The 20,026-nt window shown below is 44.8% G+C and overlaps 1 protein-coding gene across 3 annotated transcripts; it reads right to left on the minus strand.

The window, feature by feature from the left end:
- Positions 1-527: 527 nt before the first annotated feature.
- Positions 528-15,311, minus strand: PLEKHF2 (pleckstrin homology and FYVE domain containing 2). 3 transcript variants are annotated; one of them, XM_065751745.1, is made up of 2 exons: positions 15,233-15,311; positions 528-2,807 (listed from the first exon to the last, which is right to left on the minus strand). In XM_065751745.1, the coding sequence occupies exon 2, from the start codon at positions 2,791-2,793 to the stop codon at positions 2,044-2,046; it is 750 nt and encodes a 249-aa protein (XP_065607817.1). In that variant the 5' UTR covers positions 2,794-2,807; positions 15,233-15,311; the 3' UTR covers positions 528-2,043. The 3 variants fall into 3 exon arrangements, with proteins under 3 accessions (XP_065607817.1, XP_065607818.1, XP_065607819.1); XM_065751746.1 differs by lacking the exon at positions 15,233-15,311 and adding an exon at positions 14,847-15,059; XM_065751747.1 differs by lacking the exon at positions 15,233-15,311 and adding an exon at positions 13,939-14,281.
- Between the last annotated feature and the right edge of the window lie 4,715 nt (positions 15,312-20,026).

Genomic DNA, 20,026 nt, shown 5'->3' on the forward strand with positions numbered 1-20,026 from the left:
AACTGAAGCTAACAAGTCTCTGTTTCTGAAACTCCAACATTCTGAGTTAGAGATATAAAAAGTAAGCACTATGAACAGAAAGTGTCTTCTCTGAGTAGCCCATTTTCCCATTCCCTTGCCTTTCAAGGAGTCAGCACACACATTTTTTTCAAGTTTTTAAATACGTGCAGCTGTGTATTGCTTATCTGGCAACCTTACGCAACCTTCCTGGTCCCCAGTATCTATCAGAAAGTGTTTTCCCCTTTCTGTGTTTATTGCAAAGCACATCAAACACCCTTCAGTGCTTTTAAAAAGTTACTTTCAGAAACAGCTCACGCTAAAAACATTCCCCTTACTTTCACCCGGAGCGATGTACTGCAGACAATTAATGCAGAGTGCCTCCCTGAAGATGCTCAGCACATCGTTAGCTACCAGCAATCTCACTGACTCAAATGGCTTTCAAGAGCCTTGCTCATTTTTTGTGTGTTTTTTTGTTTTGTTTTTAATGACTGACATACAGCGAACAAGAATGGGACACTAGTGCAATATGCAGCATTGATTGTTTATTCAATAAATATTTAACCCAATTACTGCCAGCCTTGGCAAACAGTGCAGAAACTGTCACTTAAAGATACACAAAAGTTTAACCTTTTTTTTCTTTTTTTGCATAAAGTCAGTTGCTATTATATTCATACAACTATTTCAAAGATATTTTTCCCCTTCAAAATTGACATTACCTTTATAAAAATATAAAAACAGTATCTGGAGGGGCGGGGTTAACATATTTTTACAAGTCTAACCTTTACAAATACATAGACATTTCTGTATTAAGAACTCTTTAAGAATAAAAATGAATGCTATGGTAGAGACATTTTCTGCACTATTCTGTTACAGTTCTTAAATATATTTTTCTTGGTCCTGGGTACATGTTTAGAATGAAATAACTTGTGTCTCACACGTATCCTGAGGTCAGCTGTGTACAGAGGAAAGCCAATTTCACATGCAGATTCGCAGGCTGCTTGTTCAAAATTTGAGGTTATACAAAGCCTGTAAGATTTGGGAAGTGGAAAAAAACCCTCTCACCAATGTTTTAGGAAACAAGTTAGTGTCACATTTGGGAAATATCTCCAAAAATATAAGCTATCACAGCAAGAAGCTGTATCACCCCACTGAAATCTCAGAATGCGTTTGCCAGATTTTAAACTTCTAAACTGCTCTGAGAAGAAAGTACATGGATATCCCTGTGAACAGTCACCCTCAGCTTCCCATCTCCAGGTCCCAACCCACAATGCAGCTCCCACAGAGAGAATCCCATCTAAGCCCATGAGATTCAGCAGCTTTGGGGCTGCCTGAGCTGTAAGGGTGTGGGGTCCAGGTCCCCTCAGCCTGTGGGTGTGCACCTGAGAGCTTCACTTGGAACACAGCAGTTATCTTCTATAGCACCAATGGTCTCTCAGACACCAGCATCAGGTGAAAACAGACAACACAGAATAGGGTTGCTTCTTCCTGAATCAGCACAAGTGTTACAAGGCACTGCTTGGCATAGGAGGTCATAAATAAGAGCAAAACAAGACAGTTCCCACGTTTGGTGACACTGAGGTTTGTCATCATGTCATACTTCAACTCATCATACACCACGTTTAGAAAAAACAGATGGCCTGTGGGATTAACCAAAGCATCGCTGTTCATGCATGCGTACGGTTCCCCTCTCCATACCAAAAACAATAAAATAGAAAATCAACCCCACATAACATATCAGTATGAAACATTAGGAAGCGTGGGTTGTTAAATTAAAGTACTTTCCATTTTCCAACCTTCCACAAAAGTCTAACCTAGACATAACTCAAGTATAAGAAACTGGAAAACAATCTGATAACATTTGCAACAGTCCGTCCCTGCAGAGGAGTGAAATATCTATTGTCTAGAGAACTCAGAGATTGAGGCACATCGCAGTTGAAGATATTCAGGCATATTTTATGGCTAGAACAGGATTTTCCCAGGGAACCTCACTACAGGCTTCCCCAAAAGCAGCTCCATACGGTCTGAAACACAAATGTCCGGTCTTTAATCACTACTGTCTTCGTCCTCATCATCGTCAGATGCATCATTTAAAGAAGACTTAGGCGACTGGCTGTAGGAGTCCGATCTCGTGGACTGACAAGCAGTCATCTCCCCAGCAGAAAGAAGGTCATAGCAGAAGTCGCAGATCCGCACGGGCTTGGAAGACTGGCTGGGGAGAAGGAACCTCTTCTCAGAGCAAGGCCCGCAGACGACAAAGCCGCACTTGCGACAGTGGTGACGACGGTTGACGGGGGTGAATTTTGCTTTCTGGCAGCGCATGCAGACAGTGGCTTCCGAGTCTGGCACCCAGACAGCCGCATGTTCGTTACTAGGAGTCTTCCCGCTCTTGGAAAGCAAATCAGAAACGCATTTATTTATGTGGTTCATCCACTCAGACTTCTCAGTAGCAGTGGCAGCATAAACTGCAAAAGATTTAGTGGGCGTCTTGATGAGCCACCCGTTCCGCAAGTCTCCCTCATCCTGAATGGAATCAATGGTGACGTTTTCCAATGGGATTATGTGCTGTTTATTGTATTTCTTCTTCTGGATGACAATATTACCATAAACAAGAATGTCATTGAACAGGAAGAACTGCCTCGCTTTGGGCTTCTTTCTACACAGCTTCGTTAATACTCCCTCTCCGATGAGAACCCGACCAGGGATAGTCAAAGGCTGACCAGCTGCCCCAAAGCAGTTTTCTACTATACTTATTCTTCTAGTATTTGCCTCGCTGTTTGCCAAGCGATCCACCATCTTTCACAAGTATCCTAAAAGTAGGAAAATAAAACAAGTTTGTAATTAGAACAGAGCTGATTCAACAGCAGTCTCCCACAAGGAAGGCACTGACCCCACACTGCTCAAAATACAACAGAACCTGCTGGCTCAGAAGCGCCAACTTGGGCTAGATTTCAAGAAGTATTAACTCCTAAGAATTTTTAGCAACTGATTAGTCCTTTTTAGAAGCATAAATGTTCCACTCAGCTGACAGCTATCTTTATCACACAGACAGCACCTACAGTGCTGCTCCTGACAGCTTCAGGCAACAGCCTAAGAGGCTTCCCCTCTAGTAATGTTATTACATCTTGACTTGAACACATCTACATCCATCCCAATTATGTGATGCCCACAGGCAGCCCACCACAAGAAGATAGGTCACACAGCTCCCAGCTGCTTCTGAGAAACAGTGACTTACCCTGGCTGAAAGTTTAGGCAGGAAGTCCTTACATGTCAGTAAGCGCTGATAAAATAAACTACAGAATAATATGTTCCAGTTACAGATTAAACCAACCCCCAAATTCTTCCCCTAACAGCAAATAAGACCTTCTCGTGTAAGGGCAAAGCACTAAAGCACCCAAAGGTTAGCTGAGAATAAGCTGCTGCAGCAATTCACACCTCTGCAGCTAGCTCTTTAACCTGCTTTTAAACGAAACAGGGTTGGAACAAGGTCTTGATGCTGCTCAGACCAGCACAGACACTGAGCACATCCATCTTCTTCCTACAAACTCGAGTACTTCCCTACAGAATAGCAACAGATCTCCTCTACAGAAATTCATTTGCGGACAGATCTCAATCAGGCCTCACCAAGATAAAAATGCTGCCCTTACTTAGGTTACATGAACCTGCAGTTAAGTGGTTAAAAAGTAACTTCTAATTAACTTCTTTGAGAGCTGTACTAGCTCTACGAAAAACAATTTCAATGAACACGCTAAAATAGTTTCAATAGACGGACTTCACCCAATCACAGAATTGTAGGGGTTGGAAGGGACCTCTAGAGATCATCGAGTCCAACTTCCTCAAATGTAAGTAAGCCAACCATTTTAAAACTACACACACTATATGATGTTGTACCATCTCACCCTGAAGACAGAAGAAGAATTCAAGAGGCGTTGTCCAGCATCTCCTCCAAATTTTCATTACAAGCCTTATAACATTAGTTAAGCTATTTCAATATAACAACAATCAGGTTCACAGCATGATAGTGGAAGTACAAAGCTCCCCAAAATGAAGTTATTTTGATCTGCAGTCAGAATAAATGACAAACAGGCAGATAAAGAAAGGGATCAATGCAACTGCGCTGCATCGAGGCACGCAGGGAATTACACCCAGACCACTTCTACCAGGTAGCAGTCAAACCTAAAAATAGAAATAAGGGAAAGAAAAAAAAAAAGCCTGACCTCGCCTCCTGCCTTCCTATTTGATCAGATAAAAATATTTTCCTAGCAGTAAGCTTAAGTCAGCTTTGCTGCAGATGATACATTTCTTTCTGGCCTTCAACCAGAATAACCACCGCTATCTTCGCTAAGTTTTCCGAGTGCTGAAGTGCTCTTTGCTTATCTCTGAAGACAAGGAGTTCAAGTGGAAGGAAAAAAACCAAAGCAAACAACCCTCTTTGCTATCCATCTCTTTCCCCAGCCAGACGTTCCAAACCGGTTTTTCCTGTTCCTCTTCTTGGCAAGGTCCCCGAAGCTTTGCCCATCACTCTCCTAAAGAGAGATGCCCAAGAAGGGCACTACTAAATCCCTACATCCCACAGCACCAAACATAAAGAGATGGAGCCCCACCCTCTTCACGCAGTGATGCTCATTTATGGTGAGGAGATGCTCCACCAGGACTGGGCACAGAAAGCAGGCTGGCTTAAACCCACGAGCAAACATGAGTATTACAGTAAACACCAAGAGATTTTCCTTCCCCCACCCAGAGAATAGCAACAGATTCAAGTTACAGCACCATGAGTCATTCTATTGTGTTTCTCTTTTTAATGATGTTATTATTCAGGCATACCCCAAATACACCTTCCAACAGACATCTCAGTTCTTTGAGGAACTCCAAGTCCCAATACAAACACATGCACACATGGGCGTGCAACACTCAACCTACATCTCCCTGCTTTTTTCAGCATTAACATCAAGGCACACCGTTATCACTTTTTAAATCTCTACATCCAAGCCACCTACCACCACCTGCACTGGGAAAGAACCTTAAAAGAGATTTTAGACAAGCAGCCAGCTTCACTTTTACTACATGGCTACTGGGAAGCAATGCTGCAGGTGGCCCCAGCTCCCAGCCCTCCCTCTACCAAGAAGAAAGCACTATGGAGGGAATGTAGATGAGGTTACACGAGGTTTCCCAGTTTGCTTGCTGTAGTCCTAGGCTCAAGAAAACAAATTCAAAGAGCAAGGCTAGCAGTGAGGGCTAACAGCAACCACTGCTACCTTGCAACATGCAGGCACCACACGGCCCTCCTGAGCAACTTGGTACAGCATCCAAACCAAGGGTGGCCTTGGGCTGCCACAATGAGGAGTCACTCACAGGGTCACCCAGCAACCACTCATCTCCTGCGAGGAGGGAAAGGAAAGCCAGCAGCAGAGCAGAGGGATGCTGAGCAGACCAATGCGCTTCTCTGCTAACCCCTGGCAACATGCACTGCTCCTAAGCCTACACTTCATCTCACTGATCTGTAAATCACAACAGGCTGAGTAATTGCACTAGTTCACAGGGAGGAAAAAGGTAAAATAAAACAAGAAAATACCCACAACCATACGCGCCACCGCAGCCAGCTCTCGGTGTGAGATGACAGCAACCCACAAGCTGTGCTCCTGCTCCTGCTGCCAGCAAAGAGCGAACTCGGCACAAGGTCACTGCACGAGCTTTCAAAATACAAGCCCCTGGAAGGAGAAAACGGGGAGAAGAGGCTAAAGGTTTTAATTAAATGTTCTTTAGGGCGACCTAAGAGAAAACAGCTCTAACAGGGAGTGTTTAATCACCATCGTGGCTTAAAACCAAGGCACATGACTCCAGAACTTGGGCAAGGCTGCACTTTCAGCTGGTTGTGAACGCAACTAGACTCCATGCAAGAATTCTGGGCAAGTTAAGCACCATTAGGACAGACTAAAAGATATAGTGTTTCTTCTGTATTGAAACCTTTGTCTCCTAACATTCAACAAATCCTCACCAGCAGCCTCAGCTAAGGTCATAAAAGCCACTGGCTGCAGGAGGGTCCTTCCACCTTCTTCCAAGGCACAATGTGTGTTTTCTCACACTAATAGAATTCTTAAAATAAGCACCCTGGAATTTTTTTTCCCCGTGTTATGCCTTTAAATAGAAGGTTTAAAATCCCATGTGACAATCATTAACTTTCACTGACATTTTTTGAGAAAGGAAGTCACTTGAGAAGTGGACAAAATGCCTGAAAAAAGGATAACAATTAGAAATAATCCAAGTTGGAAAACACCAGACTGGGAATAGAAAAAGAGAAGCTATCTCGATAAGTCACAAGAACTGACATTAGAAGAGGTACCCCACTGCTTCCCACAAGCACACAGACCGAGGAGATGTGAAACCAGAAGATGCTGTGGACTTTTTACTCTCCTGGTAAGTAAAACACAACTGAACTTTTGACACCAAGAAGTCACAGCTCAAACCTATGCAAAAATTATGCTTTGCCAATCTTTTACAATTTGTGTCATCTCTCAGAGCACGTTCAGGTATACCACAGAAGATAACATCATCCACTGGAGCTGGGTGGCAATACTTCCTACACTTTCTTCTGAGATTTCCACTGTTGGCCACTGTGAGAAGCAGATGCTGGATTACTGCCCTCGAGATGCAGAATTTCAAGATCTCATCAAACAAAACAATCAATGGCAAATTGCTGGAAACATGCCCCACATATTCCCCATTTGCTTCAGGGGAGAAGAACAAACCACAGGCCTCAAACTGGCACACTAGACAAATCCACTTAAGAGGAAAGCAGAACTGTTTACACACGTCCTCGATTTGTAGACACTGTGAAGTTAAAACCCTCAAAACATAGTTGTCACATGTTGTCACATTTGTCTCATTTCCCACTTGTGGCATACGCACACCCAGAAGTGCTCAACTCCTCTGCAAGATGGGCTCCATTTGTCTGAGGATCACCAGCCCATCGCATTGGATCCCCTTTCTGCACACAGGCTGCAGTGTGGTGCTGGTTGCTAGTCAGAACAGCACAGAAATAAACAGATCATCATCTGAGAAAGATTAGCTACATACAGCTGCACCACAAGCAAGTCTGCCAGCCTTTCTGAACAAAGGGATCTCAATTCTCAGGATGCTGCAATACTCTTCTGACACAGCTCTCAGGAAGCCTGTTTCAAGGTGGGGATGCTGGGCAACAGCTTTCTTCCCTGTAGCACAATAGACAATTTAAAGGTGATACATTATTTCACGACACAAAGTCCCAAACTTCACCACCCCACACAGAACTGTCTGACATTAAGGTATTTTTACTTTTACTCACAAGAAATGCCACTGGGATGAGGTTCAATAAGACCAAGTGCCGGGTCCTGCACTTTGGCCACAATAACCCCATGCAATGCTATAGGCTTGGGGCAGAATGGCTTGAAGAATGTAGAGAGGAAAAGGACCTGGGGGTGTTGGTTGATGCTCGGCTCAACATGAGCCGGCAGTGTGCCCAGGTGGCCAAGAAGGCCAACAGCATCCTGGCCTGTATTAGAAATAGTGTAGCCAGCAGGAGCAGGGAGGTGATCATCCCCCTGTACTCAGCTCTGGTACGGCCGCACCTCGAGTACTGTGTTCAGTTTTGGGCCCCTCACTACAAGAAGGACATTGAGGCCCTGGAGCGTGTTCAGAGAAGGGCAACAAAACTGGTGAGGGGTCTGGAGCACAAGTCTTATGAGGAGCGGCTGAGGGAGCTGGGATTGTTCAGTCTGGAGAAGAGGAGGCTCAGAGGAGACCTTATTGCACTCTACCACTTCCTGAAGGGGGGTTGTGGTGAGGAGGGGGTAGGCCTCTTCTCCCTGATAAGTAATGACAGGACGAGAGGGAATGGCCACAAGTTGCGCCAGGGAAGATTTAGATTAGACCTGAGGAAGCATTTCTTTTCTGAAAGAGTGGTCAGGCACTGGAATGGCCTGCCTAGGGAGGTGGTTGAGGCACCATCCCTAGCGCTGTTCAAGAAGCGTTTAGATGAGGTGCTAAAGGACTTAATTTAGTAGTTGGGTAGAGATAGTGATAGGAGGATGGTTGGACTAGATGATCTTATAGGTCCTTTCCAACCTTATGAACTTATGAACTTGTCCACAACACAACACACACTGAGGAAGCTGGAAACCTCAGCAAATACATGGCACTCCTGGCTGCTACGGATGGGTAACGTCCTTGAAGTGGCTGCATGCTGAGCTAGTCACTTGGCACACAAGAGTCTCTTTCTGCCACAGCATCCTGATAATTAAACCAATCTTTCCAAACAAAATACTTCTAGATCCTATTTAAAAGAGAAAAATGCTCATGCTATGTCTCAGCGATGTGGGCCGCGTGCAGCTCAGCACAGCCTCACGTCCTTAACCCACTCCAAGCACAGTGCTTCCCTGAGCAGGGCTCCCTGCCAGACAGGCACAGAAGGTGTGCACGAAAGGGATACGACCTCAACTCTGTGGCTTCTTAGCAAGGCAACAGCACCAGCACAGCTCCATTACTTTCCAACCTCGGCAAGAATCAGCCTCATCCAGTGCACAGCCCCCACCAGTGAGCACTGATTAATAAGCACATTAATAAGCACCTGATTTTTAACATTATCGTGCTTCAGCATTCCTTGAAGGGAGGAAAATGCTACTGGCCCTGCCTAAATTGCCTGTTCATCCATCATCTTCATCACAATGAGCAATTAAGTTGCTAACAATTATGTTTAACACATTACATTTACATAGACCAGGCAGTCCGGATTGTTCAGGGTCACGGTATCAGGAAGCAGGCAGCTCATTCATTACTACATGCATTTACAATTCAGGTGTCAGCTTTACAGGGGAAAAAAAAAGTGTATCTGAGCTGCTGGAAAGCATGCAAGAGCTCAAAACTGACAGCACAAAAGGCCCATCATGTCTTACAGATCTTGATGTTTCCAAGCCAGATTCACTAACACAAGTCCAATAAATAAATTTCACTTACCACAGCATGTGGTCACACTGCCTGAACAGGTGAAAACGGACCAGCACAAGCCTGACTGTAACCTAGGTGATGCCACTGCAAAGTGCACATGGAGACTAAAAAAAAGAAGGAACAAAAGAATGCAGAAGAAACAGAATGAAGAAAAGAGGCAGAAAAAGTGGATCTAAGTGAAGGCACATAATAGCATGCCACTGAATTGTCCAGGGGTCATACACAGCCCTTCCCTTCCTGTCCATGGAGAACACGTTTTATGATGAAAGTTTTGCTTTCTAAGGCTTTTCAATAAAAACGAGAGTAAACAGTTGAAGGTTTCATCAAGCCTGACCCCACAACTCAAATGCTTTGGGTAACATCAGTTTCAAGCAGAACTCCATCCTGCTTTATTACAATTAATTACACAAGCTGAATGCACACAGAAGTTACAGAAGTTCCGTGAAGCCTGTACAAACCCAAAGCAAGTAAACTCTAAACCTAAGGCAGACAAGGCCATCTGCAAAGCAGACACCTAACCGGCATTAAGTGACTGACTTGTAAGGAAACTCCCCTCTGGGGTCAAAGGAAGAGCTCACCCCTCCCAGAGGACAGCCCATCAGGTGCAGTCACTTAGCATACATCTCTGTTACATATGATTTTTAGTAATAGGCTCCAAGTAATGGTTACACTCCATATTCTCAGATCACGCACCTTCAGCTTTCCTCCTGTAATTCGTCTGTACAAGGACACGCTAATTTGACTTACTGAAGAATAAACATGAACACAAAGGATTAAGTTATCCCAAACCCTCATACAACCCTGTGATTTAAGACCCCATCTGACACAATAATTCTCTGCCTTTCTGCAGACAAACACAGCTATGATGGCACATTGGTACTGCAACAGTACTTTAATCTCTTTCAACATTACATGTAGTGTTCTTAAGTGCAACTCTTGACCTTCTGCACTATTGCCAAGCAAAACAGAGTGAATTTTTCATGTGAGATCTTTAATGTTTTGAAAATAGTTCCACTGAGGAAAACTGCTGAACTTGACACAAGCACAGCAGATTGTCGACATTTCTGAAGCAGGTCAGGAGACAAATCAGCATAAATCTTCAATCTCACATCGGCCTCACCAGTTCCACCTCCTACACAGCCTCCATCAACATGTACAAAAAGAGACGATGCCATCACTTGTCCCAAATGCTTCCCCATGTCGTCTCTGTTGTCAAAATGAGGCATGCACAGTGTTCAGCTCTGATAGCTGCAACCAGAAGCCAATGCTCACACACAAACCAGCAATGCCTGTCGTGAGCCACGAAGGGGCAACGAGAGCTGGATGAAAGATGACACAGGACAACTCCGCTTATAAAGCAGTGCAGCCTCCTAACGAGCAGTTCTCCAGTTACTGTGTTTGCAAAGTATTCCTTGAAGTGCTTCACCAACTGCCTTGCTATCAGTGCAGCTGGTAAGGATGCAGAGGATAACTGCTGATACCCAAAAGATGTTAATAACAGGAATGACAAAAGGAGACATCGTGACACTGCAGAGGAATACAAACCCTGTGCGAGTTGGTCTAGGGAGCTGCTTTGGCAGGGGGGTTGGACTCTTATGATCTCTGGAGGTCCCTTCCAGCCCTACAATTCTGTGACGCAACAGATTGAAGGTGAACACAACAGCAGAAATGAGGCAATGAGACCCTGCAAAGTTCTCCAGCACTATCATTACCCAGAATCTCTTCTGACCTTCAGAGCTGCAGGCACCAGAACAGAAAGTCAAACGCTCCTTCAAATAGCTGTTCCCAAGTCCCACTTTGTCAGGGTACAGGCTTAAGAATTCTTTCAGTACACCAGGGAATTTTGAAACACCCTAACTTAGAAGGAAGGACTGTCATTTCCTTTTCATTCACTGGCTGGTAAGAATAGCTCACTGAATGTAAATGTTTTTTCAATGAAGAAAAACAAAAGCTTTATTGTCAAACCTGCAAGACAAGCCTATTGCCCTTAACATCTCCCAGAGCCATTATCCAAGCCAGATAAAAATGCCTAGAAAGGCCTATTATATTTCGACTATGGAGACTGTTTCTAGGAGGATCTTTCAAACTATGTGACCTTACATTCCCCAGCCCGCTCCCAAGAGGGTTTGGATACGGGAAGCTATTTTTAGCAGGAGCTCTCCCCACCTGCTTTGCCCAGCAGCATGCAGGCCAGCACAGTGAGAGCAGAGATGCTTTTTTGCCCCCCAACTGCTTTGCCAGCACCCATTTTCACAGAATGGTTGGATTCTGCGCATCACCTTTCCTTACGGCTCGGTGTTTAACACAATCAACTTCAGCAGGAAAGAAACACTGATTTTAACCTCCTTGTAAACTGACGGACATGCCAAATGAGTCACAAAGCAAACTAATCATAGGGAAGACCTGAGGAAAAATATGAGGCAAAGGGAAGCAGGCTTCAACCCACTTAAAAAAAAAAACAAAAAAACAACTCAAGAGTGCTGACTCCTAAAGCTGTTCCCACTAAATCAGAGCTTCAGCTCTGCTGCTCTGTGAAACCAAGAAAGGGTCTTAGAGGACACAAAGCCGCACTGGAGAAAGCAGAGATGCCAGGCGGGCAGAGGCTGTGCAGGATATGTGCAGGAGCAGAACACAGGGCCTGGACCCAGCAGCACAGGTACACCAGGCTCACAGAGCTAGACAGCATCATGCTGGGGAGAAAGTGCAAAAGCCCAGGAGCAACATTCCTATAAGAGTTTCAGTGTCTTAAAATGAGTTGCTCATTGCCACCGTAAGGCTGCTATCTATAACAAACTTTAGTAGCTGATAGCGCTTTTGTCTTCTGGCAGGACCACAGCAGGAATGGGAGCAGCACCCCAAGCCCCATCCCTCCCTGTTTTTCCTTGCTCAGGATCCTTGGTGCTCTGGAACACACCGGGATATCATTTCAGAACTAAGACATCTACACGGATTGAGAGCCCCAAAAGCTCAAACTCCCCAAAGCAACACCACACACACCACACAGTGACAAGAACTCACAGCATACTCACTTAAATTATTTATCTCACCATTTGAAAGGCATTTTGGGAAGGTGTGGGGGAAGAGGCACAGCATCATTAGCACAAAACATAACCCCACCACCCTGTTACAGCAGTTTGGCAGGAAGCATTGCCAAACCCACTTCACAAGCTTCTCTTCAAAATCAGATTGGTTTATCAGTAAGCATCAATTACTGCGTTTGGAGGCACACATGGAAACACTTCCACACGTCACAAGTCAATGTTATACACTACACGGAAGTGCTTACTTAAGAAAAAAGTTACCAAATGCTTCAGGCCAAAAACCAGCTCCAGGCAGACACTCAGCTGAAGTGGAACAGAGGATTTGGTCTTCTGACATAAGCGTCTGCCAGCGTGCTCCCTGCAGCATCACCAGCGAGTACAAACTGCCAGCACTCTGATCACTTCCATCAGCACCACAAGAGAAGTTAATCTAGACAGTGGTTCAGTAAGGTACATAACACACTCAGATGCAGCACTTCTGTAGCAGGGAAAGCAGAGCAGCCACAATATTTCAGCAGAAGCAAGGGGCTCAGAGACTGCCAGAATGCAGCGCAGTGCTCAGAGCCAAGCACATCTCCTGGCATGGCACACCTTGCTTCAGGACACCTGATGGCACCCAGGTGCTGGAATCCTGCATCTCCCTCCTCTGCCTCTAGCAATAATTAAACTGCATTTCTCCAGCAATATTTAAAATACACAAGCCACTCATTGCACTGCCCTTTCATAATCAAGTGATGGCCAGAAGAAAAAAGAAACTAAAGAGTCAGTTCCTGAAAGAATCCTTTAATCGTAACTGCTTAACTACACAGCCTTCTTCGGAAACACACTCACCAGCCTTTGACAGCTTGTCAAATGCATTCAATGCACTTTTGAGTTCTGTGGAAAGCATGCATAGTGCTGGAGCACCCAGCATGATGCCAAACCTTGATGCAGGAGGGGCTGAGCACCAGGACCCATCACACTGCAACAACAAAGCTCACTGCTTGCACGGGATCATCTTATGTATAGGAATAGGACCAGGGGCAAGTGTTACTGTGTTTGAAACCCAGAAGATTCAACCGTTTGTCCTTATTTTCCATTTACACAAAACGCCTAAATGCTGCTATGTGAAATACACAGTACTCTGAACGCTGTATTACTGTAAAACATCAAACTGTAGAGGGAAAAAAAAAAAACAACACTTGAAAATAACTTTCAAAATCCCTAAATTATTCATTATTGCAATAGAAGCAGGAACAAAGTATCATTACACCCATGGTAGTTGCATTCCTACCGATTTCTGTAACATCAGAGTCAAAGTAAACAAATTAGTGCATTTTTGACTACTTAAGATTAAAATATCAGCCTGAAAAAAATCAATACGCTCTTGTTCAGTAACAGTTTTGCACAATGATATTTCCTTTCATAAAAGAAGAATCTTCGTTCAGCATCTCTCAGTCAAACAATTCCTCACGCACACAGACCCATTCACTGCAGAGGCACTACTGACGTGGGTAGGAATTTGCAGGACTCTACTTGCTAACACAGATGTCATCAGGGCTTTTAGTTTATGACTACACCAAGATAATGGTTAGTGTGTATGGATGTTCTACCACACCTACCTACAGAGCAGCTTTCATTCCCCTTTCAACTGTAGGAAGCTCCCCACTAAATCATGAACACAGTCATTCTACAACAGCAAGCCCCATATTTGCCGCACAAAGTTTTAAATACTTGATTCTGCTCCAAAAGTCTGTTTTTACACTTCTTCATTTGCTTTCAGAACAACCCCCAGATTAGCAGGCTTCCATCAAATTACTGGATTAATCCCTGCGAGCTGTAACACACATACAAGCACCATCCATCATTAAAAAGCCACATAAAGCCAATGGAAAGGTAAGCCTGAATATTAACAGAGCCCTGGAATAAGTCAGAAGCATACCTTTAGTGCTTAGGGAGTAAGAACGAGCTTTAATTTCTTAATGCAGGAACTAAAAGCAAGCCTACTGATATCTAAGAACCTTGCCCACAGTTAGCACTCAAGTTTCCTTATTTGACATCACCCAACGTGGTCTCTAGATATAAATAATCACTGCACTTGATGAAAACTTGCATCTTGGTGAAAAGATGCTGCTCTGCCTCTGGATGATAAGACAGAGGAAGCTCGGAGCTCCCACTCTGGTTTTCCTGTAGTGTTTCAGGGACTTCCTCTGTGCGGTTTTCTCTGCAGAACAGAACTCAACCGCTCCAGATGCCGCACGGCCTATTTGTACGCAGAAGAATTTGGGACTCGTGCTTACAACTCACTTTCGCTGCCTTTTTGGACACGCGGCCTGGATGTCATTTTGACCCTAAGCACAGCCCTAAAACACCGGGGAAAGAGTTATTTAACAACTTGAGGCGACAGATGTGACCTGTAAGGCTAGAGCTAGATGACCCCTTACAACTGAAGCCTTTCTGTATTTAACTATACAGGGATTTCTCACTCGATTAGACAACAGCATGTACACGATACAATTCAGAGGGGAAAAAGTCACTTTCCGTGCTCAAAAGCCCCTTGCTCCCCCTCAGGTCGGCGGGCGTAGTCCGCGGGGTCCCCGCGCTGCTAACACTTAACGTTTAAACGCTTCCCTTCCCTCAGACAGCCCCGACCAACTCAAAGCGCACGGTTCTAAGAACCGAAAGCTGAGCGCTGCAGTTCTCCTCGTCCCGGGAGAGAAAGAGGAATGGGCGAAATGTCGGTTCTGAAACGCGGGAGGCACGGAGAGGAACCGCCCGCTCCCGACGGGCTCTCGGGCAGCGCACATGGCAGCGCCGCTCCGCATCCAAGCGACGCGCAGACAGACGCACCTCCGCGATTCCGCCGCCTCAGTGCCGCTGCTTTTTTCTTCTTACGTAACGCTGGCAGCTGCGGGGCTTCCCCCTTTAAAGTCCAACTCCTTTCGGACGGGACTAACCCGTTTTCGGGAGCTCCAACTGCCGCCCCGTCCCTTCCCGACGGCCGCCCGCCATCCCCCGCAGCGCTCTCCCGGAGAAGAGCGGCAGCTCCACGGCCCCGCACCGCGCCCCTCCCGCGGGGCAGCCCCCCGCTCCCAACATGGCCGCGGCGGAGCGGCCGGAGTCCCGGCGGGGATAGGGCTCCATCTGGAAAGTTTCCCTCTCCGCCTCCCCGTCCCGCTCCGGCGGCCGAACCCGAGTGAGAAACTGCCCGCTCCGCGCCTCACCGCGCCGCTCACCCGGCACTCCACGCTCCGACCCCGCCGCGCTCTCCCCGCTCGGCCTCGGTCATGCACCCGCGGGGCCGGGCTCCGGGACACCGCCCGCGCGGGGCGGGGCGGGGCGGCCGCCATCTTGGGCGGAGCCAGGCGGGCGGGAAGCGCTGAGGGGGCGAAGGCGTCAGCCTCCCATTTGGCCAGGCAGCTTGGGAAAACACGCCCCAGCCTGGTAGTACAAACTGTACCAGAAACACATTCATAAATACAGAAAGGCGGGAGCGCAACTATGGCCCTCTGGCATTAATGTCACGCCGTGTAAAGGAAAGAGTCAGGCCCCGCCGTGACACCGCTCGTGTCCGTGCTCCTGAGGCTCTGCCTAAGGAAAGTCTGCCTTGCAGGAAACACTGCGAGGTTTCGCTTTCCCCATTTCACACTGCTAATTGTTGGGCAATAAGGCAGGGTGACGGTTTTTCCCCATTTTCTAAGGGGGTGAAAAAGTGGTTAAGCCATAGGGCTTTCCTGTGGTAGCATCAAGACACTGACATTTCTTAATTTCAACTGAGTTTGTTGTAAAACATGGAGGTTTCCACTGCTGTTACTTCCTCGCCCCTCTTTGGAGTTTGTTCATTTTGATATAATCAAAAATTGAAGGGAAAATAATATTTTTTAAAAAAGTTCTGTAAATGTCCAAAACAGATCTGTCCGTTCTTGGACCTTAGGAGCCGCGGAAGAGTCCTGTTCGGCACCCATTTAACTTCACACCCTGTCCCCAGCAGTGACTACTAGTGGAGACTGAGGGAAGACAAGTAAAAATTGACCAATTTCCTATGTATCTTGTCAACTGAGCTTCTAAAAAGTCTTTTTAATTATTATTTCTTATTTTCCTTGATGTTTGTTTCTTTTTTGAGGTGTGGGCTCCAATGTTACAGAGGCTGCAGTTAATACACTCCTCTAAGAGACACCAACTGATAGCAGATCCCCACACTTCATGCAGAATCACAGGATCACAGGGGCTGGAAAGGACCTCTGAAGCTCATCTAGTTCAAACCCCTGCTAAAGCAGGTTCCCTACAGCAGGTTGCACAGGTAGGTGTCCAGGCAGGTTCTGAATATCTCTAGAGAAGGAGCCTCCATAACTTCTTCGGGCAGCCTGTTCCAGTGCTCTCTCACCCTCATATTTATTTAATTAATCTAATTCCTTTTTTTCACCTTCACAACTTCACGTGCAAATGTATTTATTCTTCTACAATTCGTTATTTGATAATTGAAGGATTCAATTCAAAATAAAATACATATTATCTAGAAACATACACTACTATAATGTTGCTCCCATCTACTTCCATTCATTCTACAGAGCCAGCAGCGTTTGTATTCTGAAAACTACCACACTGCTTGCTAACCTTTGGTCACTACTTCATGGCAAACTCACCACAGCCAATTAATGGGCTGGCCAGAGCCAGGGATGAACCATGGAAACCTGTGTTAATCATTGCTGAACACCTTGATCCCGAGGATTCAGGTCAGCGGGCATTCTAACTTCAGTCAGGTCAAGGTGGGATTAGCATTGTGCTCTTTACATAAAAAAAAAACAAAGGTTCATAGCAAAATAACTGCAGAAAATACCTGACTGATACGTAAGGATCCTCACACCATTTTAACAGAGCTGTATTTGACGTAAAATTGATACACTGTGGTTAATATTTTGCATATAACATTAATGAGAAGAGACACTGAAAAGAAAATCAATCTGATGTACTCAGAAACAATTGTTCTTATACATTCCATCTTTGAAATAAGAACATCCAAATGAATGTATGGGCTTTCTTTTTCCTGTGAAAAGCCAGAACATTTGTCTCTTGCATATGATAAAAAGACCAGTAAAACAGGAACACGTATAATTTTATATAATTTTAAAATAATTTCTTCAAGCTCACATTAATAACATGGATTTCTCTATATTAGATATCCTCAATATTTTTTTCCAAACATCTGAGAGTTACATAAATTACTGTTGCTTAGTGAAGACCTTGTGCCAATACATTGTTATGAGAGCCAGTATCATTACATGTACACCAGAAACTAAACTTGAGGAATCAAATTCTGGACCTCAGGCTGATTCCCAGTTGCCCTCAGTTAAAGTTGCTTAAATGTGTTCTGTAAATACAGCCCCTAGTCATGTACTATCATTCAGAAGGTATCTGCAATTTTTGTCTCAGGTTTTTGGTTGAGCTACTGCCATTTATAAACATTACAAGAGTTTAACACCTTAGCCTACCCTAAAAGCCAAAAGTCACAAACTCATCTATTATTTCTCAAATGAGATCAAGATAAACTCCAGTGTATGATTTTTGTGTCTGCCCCTCTGTTGTGCTTACCATACAGATGAGACACAGCAAGCACCATTTAACACCACATCTCAACAAATAAAATGAAGGCTCAAGCCATGCTCATTTTCTGATGGACTGTCTCTGCCACTTTTAACAGGAAGGGGTCACTGTTTTTGAAAGAATAAGAGTTTCTGGCCATTGCTAATTGTTTGTATATTCAAAATCTCTTTAGAACCTGAGCCCAACTTTCTATCAGTCAAGGGAAAATCCATCATTTGTGCTGCATTTTTGTCTGCTGGGAGTTTATCATAAGCAAGAGAACACACTCATGCTGAAGGTATGAAAGAATTTGGCAGAGAAGTAGCCATAACAAGGAAGGCCTTTCCTTAAAAATAGCGTTTGTAATAGAAAATAATGTAAACACAGAACAACCTTTCATTCATTTGGTGCTCATCCCACCTCTTCCAAACTGCATTTCTTTTTCCTCAGTTTACACAGCCAAATTGCTAGCCAACAGCCTGAGAAGGAAGGGCTCAGTAGCTCAACCAGAAATAACTCTTTGTTTCCTAAGGATCAGTGTATCTCCTTCTGACCTTTCAAATGTTCCTGTTACTCCTAATGTCTGCTTTCATTAGCTGACCCGTAATGATGAATTCTAAACTTGCTCTGTTGAAATTCGAAATGATTCTCCACCCCTTCTAAGAAATTAATCTGCTAAGGTAGATTTCTTAAGTGGAAAGTTTCACTGGGTCCTGAGTTTTATACTTTCTGGCTTTCCAGACCCCATAAAAGCAGAGTGTGTTTTGCAGTTCCATGTGTATTATCTTACTAAGAGCTTAAACTATAGGATTTGTAAATATACAAATCATATAAATTTGTCAGGAGTCTGGCATTGTGAAGCATTCTGCAGAACACTGAAGGAATCTAGTCCCACGTGTTCGTTTCTGAATAAACCATATGCTGAAATTTGGAATTCCATCCTTAAAGTGTTCTGTTCAGGGCTATGGTTTAAGAGGATGAACACTTCTTTGTGTTCTGTTTGGACAGGAATAGACAATAACTCAATTTAAGAAGTGTGGAGGGCCTGTTGGGTGCTTTTACATCTCCTGACATTAGAAGACAACAAACAGATGTATTTGCTGTGTTTGAATCTTTGGGGTTTTTAAGCAACGATAGCAGTGTCTGACTGTGGGTTGGCAGGAAAGGAGTTTCAGACCTCTTTCCTCCCAGCAACGATTTGCAATAACGCTTTCCAGCAGACCGAGGCCGAGATCCAGATCTCAGAAGCACATAAACACCTAATTCCCAGTCCCAGAAGAGGACACCAGAGCTTCACTCTCTCCTCTCGGAAGTGGCGAATCCAACCACCAGCCCCATACAGTGATCTCCCAGTTTCCAAATGAGCTGCAAATCCTGTGCTGCATTGTGGAGTAACACCAGTACAAAAAGCTGTCATGCAGAGAAGCCCATTTACATCGCCAACAGCTTTGTTACTACTTGTCTTCTGGTGGGTAAAGCACCCTCTGGCACAGTGAGGGCTTGAAAGGGCTCCAGGCAAGGAGGGCTGGTGGGAGTCTCTGCTGCTGGGATGCCATGCTCTTAGGTCCTCAGCAGTAGTACTCTGTATATCCAGATCCTGCATGATGTGCTAATGAGATAAACAGCGTACTGCTGAGACGAGGATAGCTCTGAGCCCACCCAGAGACACAGCTCCAGGCACCTTTACAGACAGAGGACTGTGAGGATTAGCAGCAGCTGTTGAGCAGCGGTTATGTGCATTGTGGTTTTAGATGTATGGGGTGAATTCCTGCTCTGCCGTGCATTCGTTGCTTATGTCCTTCACCTGCACTACACAAAAAGCTGTATCATTTGCAGACCTCACACAACTTTTGCAGATACAGTTCAGATCTCTAATTTCTGAAAATTGCATCCATTATTAAACCCCTTCAACACTGCCACATGAGCTCAGCTCCCCTAGAGAGCTTTTTACACATTCGTTACTTTGAAGTCAGAGAGAAAACAACTGAGGAGGCTGACTGAGGCCGGGAATCTCACAGACTCTGTACAGAGTGAAAAGATCAGCCCACCTTTCCTTGGCTGTTCTGGTTAGGAGAGAATGGCTCTCTAGGCCAGACTGCCATATACAAGAGCTATGTTGAAGGAACGAGGTCCTTGTGACACTAGAGAAGCCTGACAGTGACAGCTCAACTGTTTTTCCCTCCCACTCATTTAATTTTATGCTTATTTAAGCATGGCAATCTAAATAGCCACGGATGCCCTAAACCCCAGTGTTTTGCTCTGCCTGGGGTAACCAAAGAAGGTGTGAAATTACTAAATCTAAGCTTTCACGCTTCAGCCTTAACTGATTACATGCAGTAATAAGTCAAGAAACAGCATCTAAATACGCTCTGGTAAAACTAAACACGTGCTCTGAATTTTTAACAGTTTGGAGGGGTTTGTTTTGTTTTGTTTCTCAAACTATGAACTGA

The sequence above is a fragment of the Cyrtonyx montezumae genome, unplaced genomic scaffold (genome assembly GCF_038088225.1).
Source record: "Cyrtonyx montezumae isolate F1298 unplaced genomic scaffold, pur_monq_1.0 scaffold_8, whole genome shotgun sequence".
Taxonomy (NCBI): Eukaryota; Metazoa; Chordata; class Aves; order Galliformes; family Odontophoridae; genus Cyrtonyx; species Cyrtonyx montezumae.